The 9,162-nt window shown below is 33.3% G+C and overlaps 1 protein-coding gene across 5 annotated transcripts; it reads left to right on the top strand.

The window, feature by feature from the left end:
* Nucleotides 1–978: 978 nt before the first annotated feature.
* On the top strand, nt 979–4,764 carry LOC104812069 (pentatricopeptide repeat-containing protein At1g08070, chloroplastic-like). 5 transcript variants are annotated; one of them, XM_010539036.1, is made up of 7 exons: nt 979–2,912; nt 3,380–3,547; nt 3,634–3,680; nt 3,788–3,866; nt 4,003–4,068; nt 4,201–4,274; nt 4,471–4,764. In XM_010539036.1, the coding sequence occupies exon 1, from the start codon at nt 1,024–1,026 to the stop codon at nt 2,908–2,910; it is 1,887 nt and encodes a 628-aa protein (XP_010537338.1). In that variant the 5' UTR covers nt 979–1,023; the 3' UTR covers nt 2,911–2,912; nt 3,380–3,547; nt 3,634–3,680; nt 3,788–3,866; nt 4,003–4,068; nt 4,201–4,274; nt 4,471–4,764. The 5 variants fall into 5 exon arrangements, with proteins under 5 accessions (XP_010537338.1, XP_010537336.1, XP_010537334.1 ...); XM_010539034.1 differs by lacking the exon at nt 4,003–4,068; XM_010539032.1 differs by lacking the exon at nt 4,003–4,068 and having other exon boundaries at nt 4,188–4,274.
* Nucleotides 4,765–9,162: the final 4,398 nt, after the last annotated feature.

Genomic DNA, 9,162 nt, shown 5'->3' with positions numbered 1-9,162 from the left:
TTCTAATTATTCCATAAGGATTAGAACTCTTCTTATTTACCTCGAATATATCTCTATTTAATGTGTGTGTATATATAAACACAAACCCTAACTCCACACTCGTTCTTCAACAACAAAAATCAGTTATAACTATTCTTAGTGATGATAATAAATGACTAGGATTGTCGATCGGGTCAGATTGAGCCCGCACTCCACCCCAGAATTTCAGATTCAGGGTCGGGTTGACTCGATTTTTTTCGGACCTATATAACCAAACCCAAAACCTGATATAGTTTCGGTCTCGGCTCTGGTCGGACCGGACCGAATCGAATCCAAAATCCGATTTGAATCCACCCCAAAAGTCTGATTTTTTTCGGATCGAAAAACTTAGATGCGAAATTCTCTATTTTTTGGATTGGACGAGGTCAGACTTCGGCTTTCGGGTCTAAATTGACACTCCTATAAATGACTCTAATTCTATTAGATCCGTCTCTCCCTCTCTATATATATTATAATTTTTTATCCTTTTTTAACATTTATGTTTTAGAAAATCAATTTGGAAAATCGCCAATTTTAATAGTCAAATTTGTGTCTACTAAACATTGGTATAAATTAATCTGAAAGTGTATCAATTATATGAAAATAAGATGTCATATATGTATAGTGTGGCCTTTTACTATAGTTTCGAATAATTGAGCTGGCGATATGATTTCAATACATGCATTTTAGATTCCACATTCCAAAATTGCGTTTGGGATCCAAATACATAATGATGTACTTGGTTCAAGGGTAGTTTCGTGATTTCTTACGAGTTGGGGTGTAATATTGTCTTTTACGTTTGGGGATCTCTCTCTCTCATGGCTCCTCTCCTCGGTATACACGGTTTAGTATGGTACCGAAAATAACCAAATCGGATCTCCGGTTTATTTTGGTTGGTTTCAAGGTTAAAAAAACCCCTAGTTGTCTATAGAATAACCGGAATGCCATTTCGTCGAAGGAGGATAAAAATCCTCTTTTTCAAATATCTCTGTGCCGGGAAACTCCATGGAAAACGAACTGCTGAGATTATTGGGGAGATGTGGAAGAGTGTTCCAATTGAAGCAAATTCATGCTCATATTCTCGTCCATGGCTTACAATATGGAGCCTTTATACTTCCGAAGCTTCTCTCTCTCTCCGCTGAGCTCTGTTCGCTTCAATATACCGTTAGCGCTTTCTGGGCTGCGAAGAATCCGACAGTTGTCGCCTGTAATACTATGATCAAGTGCTTCGTGGGAAAAAACAATGGTGGTGGTGGTATTAGGGTTTATAATCGAATGAAGGATTTAAAGGTAATGCCTAATAGCTTTACATTCACGTTTCTTTTGAGGTGCTTTGGATCATTTGAAGGCACGAGAGATGGTATGGCGATACATGGAGAGATTCTGAAGCTGGGTTTAGGTTCTAGTGTGTTTGTGCAGAATACCCTTTTGGATTTCTACGTTAAATGTTGGGGAAGGTTGGATTTTGCTCGACAGGTGTTCGATGAAATGCCCGAGAGAGACATAGTTTCGTGGAATTCCATGATTGGTGTTTATATGGGGCAAGGTGACATTGAATCTGCGATTGGATTGTTCGAGAGTATGCCCGAGAGGAATACCGTAACGTGGAACTCCTTAATTTCGGGGTTGTGTAAAGCCGGAAATATGAAGTTGGCTCTCTCAATCTTCGAGAGAATGCCAGTGAGGAATGATGTTTCATGGAACTCTATGATTTCTGGATTCATAAGGTCGGGTGATATGAAGGCTGCACGATCAATTTTGGACCGTATGCCAGAGAAAACTGTAGTCTCTTGGACACTTCTAGTAACAGGATATAGTTTGGCACAAGATCTCGAGTCAGCCAGTAGAATTTTCCATCAAATGCCTGTGAAAAATATTGTATCGTGGAACGCTATGATCACGGGTTATGTTCATAACCGCATGTTTGATCAAGCCCTTGAATTATTTCGCAGAATGTTGATCGACGGCAAGTGTAGGCCCGATCAAACGACACTGATCAGTGTACTATCAGCATGTTCTCATCTCGGTTCTCTTGGACATGGGAAGTGGATAGATTCTTATATCAGGAAGAACAGTATTGAATTATCAACTTCGTTAGGCAATACTTTGATCGACATGTTTGCAAAGTGTGGAGATGTGGATGGTGCAAAAGCAGTCTTTGACAGCATGGGTCATCGGAGATGTATTATTACATGGACAGCAATGGTTTCGGGTCTAGCTATTAATGGATGTTGTAAAGAAGCTATTGATCTCTTTGACAGGATGTGCCAAGAGGGAGTTAAACCTGATGATGTTATTTTCATTTCAGTTCTTTCGGCTTGCACACATGGGGGGTTAGTAGAAGAGGGTAACAGGGTATTTGACTGTATGGTCACACAATACCAAATCCAGCCCCGTATCGAGCATTATGGTTGCATGATTGATCTTCTTGGTCGAGCAAGCAAGCTAGAAGAAGCTGTACAACTCATTGAAAGCATGCATCTGACGCCAAATGCTGTGATTTGGGCCACACTGCTTAGTGCTTGCAAGATTCATGGAAATGCTAAGTTATTAGAAGACGTTACCAGAAAGATTCTTGATCAGGAGCCGTCAAATCCAGGCTACTTGACGTTGATTTCTAATCTCAGTGCTTCTGTTGGGAAGTGGGAGCATTCTTCCACCCATCGTGTCTCAATGCGACAGCATGGTTTGGAAAAGGTTCCAGGTTGCAGCTCAATTCAGGTTGACAACCAGGTTCATGAATTCATTGCCAAAGACTCCAGACATGAACAAAGAGACAGAATATACCGTGCATTGGATATTTTGAACGGACACTTGAAAGAAATATGCAACATGAAACTAGTGTCTTCATGTTCATCATTGTCTGTTGAAGCAGAAGCTATGTCATGGTAATGGTTGTGATAAGTGTCCCACATTGGAAAATGAGAGGGATTTGGGCCAATATATAAGTAAGGGTCAAACCTCCACTCTTAAGCTAGCTTTTGTGGTGGAGTTAGGGCCTAAACCTTATTAATTGGTATCAGAGCCTGGTTCTCTACTTTCCGGTGGGCCTTTGACGGGCCGTTCTCTTGCGGACATGCGGTCGACTCGGTGGTTGTGGGACGGTCGGGAGAGGAACGGTCGGGAGAGGAACGATCAGGAGAGGAACGGTCGGGGATGGACCGAGAAGCCGCCATCGACCGAGAAGCCGCCAGCGACCAGATTTGCCCCAGCGCCGTGGACGTCGCTGTCTAAAGGGGGCGGTATTGATAAGTGTCCCACATTGGAAAATGAGAGGGATTTGGGCCAATATATAAGTAAGGGTCAAACCTCCACTCTTAAGCTAACTTTTGTGGTGGAGTTAGGGCCTAAACCTTATTAGGTTGAGATTGTGGGGAGAAGTCCTATGTGAGGAATGGCCATGAAAGACATCTCTACTCAGAGAGAACAAAGGCAACAATCATTGTTGCAGATGTTTGCTGGAGCTATCTATATCAGCCAGTACCGGAAACTAAACTGGACCTCTGTGATACCGAAGAAAAATATAGCAGTACTTTTTTTTCTATTGAATGATTTTCATATATTTTGAATGTCCTATTTGTCACTGATTTTCTTCCCGTCTGTCGCTTCTTGTAGGAGATACAGAGTACAGACCACGGAATTTCTAGTGCTGCAACAGAAATGTAGGTTATTCTGTTATTTTGGTCATTGGAATATATAAACTTGATATCGGAAAACTACCAGAAGAAACCATATACAGTTGTATGTAAACAACTTCAAAATCTTGCAGGTCATGTGGATGGATCATACGGATGACTGACTACAGAAGGGGACAAGATGCAGGGAATGGGAGGGTTGCTTCTTCTCTGGTACAACTTCAATCTAATGTTTATCTGCCGAAATCTGTTGTTTTGATTCGAGAAATGAACAATAATCCCGATGAAAAAGGAATCATACACGGAACTACAATCATTCATGTTAGGAAAAATCTCATTTCATTTTCAGTTTTTTGGCATCACCATCGTCATCATCATGTGCATGAATATGGGGGGCCAAAGAGTATTGGGTGATGTAATGGAACAACCCTCTTATCTATTTGATTTCCATTATCACTAGAACTTTCTATTTCCGGTAACGACATGATAAAAACAGCTTTATGGAACATCAACTTGACATTTGCCATCACCTAGAGCTTACTTTCAGGCCCCAGCTGCTCTCCTTTCGGTCTGATCTGTTTCAGAAAGCCAGAAGAGAAAATGGGCCTCAGAGTTATGCAGGTAACCGAAACATTACAGTCTTCGACGATCTCTCGATATGATTTTAACCGAAAACTTGTCTGTATTGTTCTAACATTACTGTCTTCGACGATCTGTCGATATGATTTTAACCGAAAACTTGTCTGTATTGTTCCAACCTTACTGTATGCGAAGATCTCTCGATATGATTTTAACCAAAAACTTTTTTTTTTATAAGCCAAAAGTTCATCGGGTCTTTGGCCCGACTATATCTACCAGAAGAACGGAGAAGTCTATATGAATGCTCTTCCCCAAATGAGGACTCGAAGTCGGGCTGAGAAAGAGTTTTACTCCCTTTGTTACCGGTTGAGCCGCCTAATATTGGGTTTAGGGTTTAGAAAACTTGCCTGTATAGTTCTAACATTACTGTCTGCGAAGATCTCTTTGTATGATTTTAACAGAAAATTTGTCTGTATATTAACATAATCTAGGAACATACTTGCCCTTTTACCTTTGAGATTCATTAGTTGCATTAAACTCTCTTTCTCTCTCTCTCTCTCTCTATGTATGTAAAGATGAATTGTAATAATTGAAGAAAGAATCGGCTCATGTGCAAATTTTTGGACCAACTTTTTGTTTTTTTGTTGTAAATGTTGTCTCGTTGATGAATGATCATCAAATCGTGACCGCATGTTCGTTCTTTTTAATTGAAGATATTCAAAACTGTTCACTAGTTGTAAATGCCGTGCGGTGGTCTTTGTCATAACAAAACACCATTAATTCCATTTATTGTAATTTCATTATATATATATATATATATATGTAAACCACAATGATGGATGGAACATCACATTCACAAGTGGACAAAACTATAGGTTAAAAAAGGGCATGCAAATAAATAAAGGTGGTACAAAGTTTTCAACAAAAAGCAATTAAAGAACTTCGAGGAGAGAGCCCTTCACTTGAGGGCAATATACCTCTTTCACTTTCACTCATATGTGTGTATATATATATACACACACACATACTTGTCTTCGTCAATGATGAGAGGGTCCTAATCATACCATTTAATTCTAAATTGGAATGTGTAATATACCCTTTTTTCTTTAATTTTTAATTAGTATCGTGATCTTTCTGTTAATACTAAAGAAAACTCTCGAACCATCGAATGTAAAACTATCTATAACACAATGTATATTACATCCATATAAAGGTTAGCTAAAATTCCTTTTAAATCATGTTTTGGGCTAGACGTTATTTCTCATATAGATATGTATATATAAAGTTATTTTCTTCTTTTGTAGTTGAAGAAAAGAATTTAACATTTACAGTATTTGTCAAAACAGTTTATGCCTAACAAATGGAATCATCTTATAGCTAAGCCAACTTGGTTGGTTCATTAGGCGCTGAATACAAACTTAATATTCCAAATTTGAACCAATTTTCATTGCAGAATCTAATTTCAATTGAATCTTGATCAAATTCAATATAATAATGGAACAGTGAATTAAATCAAATAAATATAGTTGGTACGATTGAATTACCAAAGATGACGATTTAATTTTTCAAAAGAAGGGAACAAACGGTTAATCATATATATATATATATATATATATATATATAGAAATCACCATTTAAAATTATTTTTATTTTATTTTTAGTGGTATTATTAGAAAAGGTACACAAAAAATGGAAGGTCGAAATGTCCGCAAAAGTGAAGGATACGTGAAGTGTGTGCATGTGGGTTCTCTCAAACTAACGTAATCCACTTTTTATTCTTTTATTATTATTATTATTGCATTTAATAAGTGACGTGGAAGTTAAACCGAAACCTGAAAGGTGATTCTGTCCATTTCGATACATTTTAATTACATAATTTATGAATTTAAATTATGATATATAGTATTGAAATTTATGGTATATTCTTGACTGGGTATAATGAATACATAGTGGAAAAAATTAAAATAAAATAAGAATGATGTATATTGTGCAAGTGCGACACGCAAAAATAAAAATTCAGTCTTTTATATAAAAAAAAATAAACTAATCCATTTGTGCTAATAGGATGTGGGAGTAGATATTTTGAATATCCATTAATGATGCCTATTCAATTTAAAATCAATTATACATTCTTTTTAAATCAAATTAATCGACCAAATATAAAAATATTATGAACACATAAAACATATATATATATATATATATATATATATATTGAATATTCTTTTTAATAAAAATAAATATAAACTAAAACCGAATCCAATCGAGAACTAATTTTTAAAAATAAAATTTACAATAGAGAAAACAGTCAAATAGAATTGTAAATAATGGTTGATAAAAAAACAATAAATTACTCTATAATTATTAAAAATTATACTTTTGTTTGAATAAGGAATTTATTTAGGCAAACGGGAAAAAGATCATTATATATATGATTTAAAACTATTTCGCATGATGATATCCTAATACAAGCAGTTGCGTACGATTGTGTAATAACGTCCAATCAACGAGAATTCTTTCCATATCATACAAAACCATGTTCCAAGAAATTCATATATATATATATATATATATGTATGTATATATATCTAAATTAAGAAATAACATATGGAAAAAGGGCACAATCACAGGCTCGTGCTTTGGAGAGCAGAACATGGAATGTGTCCTTTTGCCTACCACACTAATGTGTTCTTCCTCGCATATAAATTATGTTTCGAATTTTTTAATTATTCTATTTTTCTTAACCCTCGTTTTTATTGTCTTTTTAATAGAATATGCACTACGTGAAAATTTGCAATTATATCTTTAACACAAAACTATATTAAAAAAATCATAAGCATGATTGAAAAAAAAGGGTATAAAGAGTTTTGAAAAACAAACTGAATCAACGAATCAAAATAACCAATATTGTATTATAAATACCATATTTACTAATCATTACAAAACGAAATAGAAAAATAAAAATATCAACATATATATATACGAAGACTCCGGATGTAAATGCAAACACATCTTACAAATCCATATGATATATATATATATATATATATATATATGAACAGTGTAACGCATTCAATCGCTTTTAAAGATTTGTACTTCATGGTTGGTTCTTACAAACCACCCTTATTCAATACCCTCTCTTTTTTTTTCTTCTTATATATAAAATAATAATTGAAAAAAATTATGGAAAACTTGGATTCTTTATCATTCAGGTCACTTCTATTTCGGTGTAACAAAAGATTTCATTTTTATTTGAAAAAGAACTTTCTCAATAAATATGATTTTAGGTATTTAGGTATGGACTAAATTTTTTATTAAGAATATAAACATTAAATTAATAATAAATTTATTTGAATTAGTTTAAATAGTACCATTTTAATTAAATTTATATAAAATAATTTAAATAATCATAACTAATCTTGATAATAATAAGTGAGTTTAATTTGACTAGATACATCTGTATATATATATATATAATATAGTCAATCATAGAATTTATATACCTTCTTTTAATATTTATGTTTTAGAAAAACCAATTTGAAAATCTCCGATTTTAATAGTATAATTTGTGTCCACTAAACATTGGTATAAAGAACTTCATTAATAACCCTCAAATGGATCTTAATTAAAGTGTTTATTATTGTGGCCAAAATTGCGTTTGGAATCCAAATATATTTGGTGTTTTGACATTTTAATCTCACACATTCCCAATTAGGAACGGACAGTTTTCTTCTTTCTTTTATTTCCCAATGGATAATTTTCTATTTGCTTTTTTGGCAATTAAAATTTTCATATTAAACAAAACATGTCTATCTTATTTCTAAATCCAATTTCGATTCGATTAGAATTTTATTTTTGATAATTCTATTTTGATTAAAAATAGTTGCTTATAAAAAATTATATTTTTAATCAATTATTTGACTATTTTTATTTTTAATATTGATCAATTTGATTACGGATACTTTATACCTAATTAACTTTTTACCCTAAATTCTATTCAAATATAATAACATATTCTTTACACAAAATAACCATGAAATTTAAAATAAAAAATTATAATATTTAGAATTAGATACAGATTGGATATTCAATTTGTGAATTATAAAATTTATTGTCTAAATTACGTTGATAGTATATTTAAATTTCGGATATTATCCAAACTTATACTGAATTCGAATTCGAAAATCGAGTTTTCATTATCGTCGAATTAATCCATATTCATCCTATCCATAAACAAATGCTCAAATTTCGCATAGCCAATTCACAAATTGAATTTGGTATTCAAAATTTTGGATTTCCATATGCCGAGCGCCTTATACCTATGAGTTTGTATAAATATGTGTTCTCCATTTACACAAAGTAAGTTGGTCATTTTGGCAAATTTACTCTTTTTTTCAATTTTTTTATAAAAAAATAACAAAATGCTTGTTTAATATTTAGTTCCTTTAATGGTTTGACGTTCCGATTTCATGCATGAGTGTCACACCTCCAATTCATCTTTTGGATTTATTTTTTTGTTCATATTCAATTTTTATATTTAATAAATGTTAATGAAAATTGGAATTATTGTCGGAGAGCATATAAACGTTTAAAATGTGATGAACATTCCTCTTGTTTGTAACGAAAACTCCTTTAAAAAAAAATTGTGATTACAAATTTGGGTTCTTAGCAGAAAGGAGTGACCACATTGGATAAGAACCAAATGTTTTTACAAAGAATCAAAAATAAAATTTGTAAAAAAAAACTAAAATTTGAGGAAGATAATAAATAATGAGAAAATAAAAATGAATAAAATAATAAATCATGAGAAAACAAAAAAAGGAATAAAAAACAATAAATAATAATAAATATTTATTTATTATTACGAGTGAAGCGGTTTGGAGGTACTCGCTCTGCCTCTCTATATTAACCTCAAAGCTTCTTCGCAATT

Source organism: Tarenaya hassleriana, unplaced genomic scaffold, assembly GCF_000463585.1.
Source record: "Tarenaya hassleriana unplaced genomic scaffold, ASM46358v1 Cleome2, whole genome shotgun sequence".
Classification (NCBI taxonomy): domain Eukaryota; kingdom Viridiplantae; phylum Streptophyta; class Magnoliopsida; order Brassicales; family Cleomaceae; genus Tarenaya; species Tarenaya hassleriana.
Note: the sequence above shows the minus strand (reverse complement) of the source record. Positions and strands in the feature narration are given on the sequence as shown.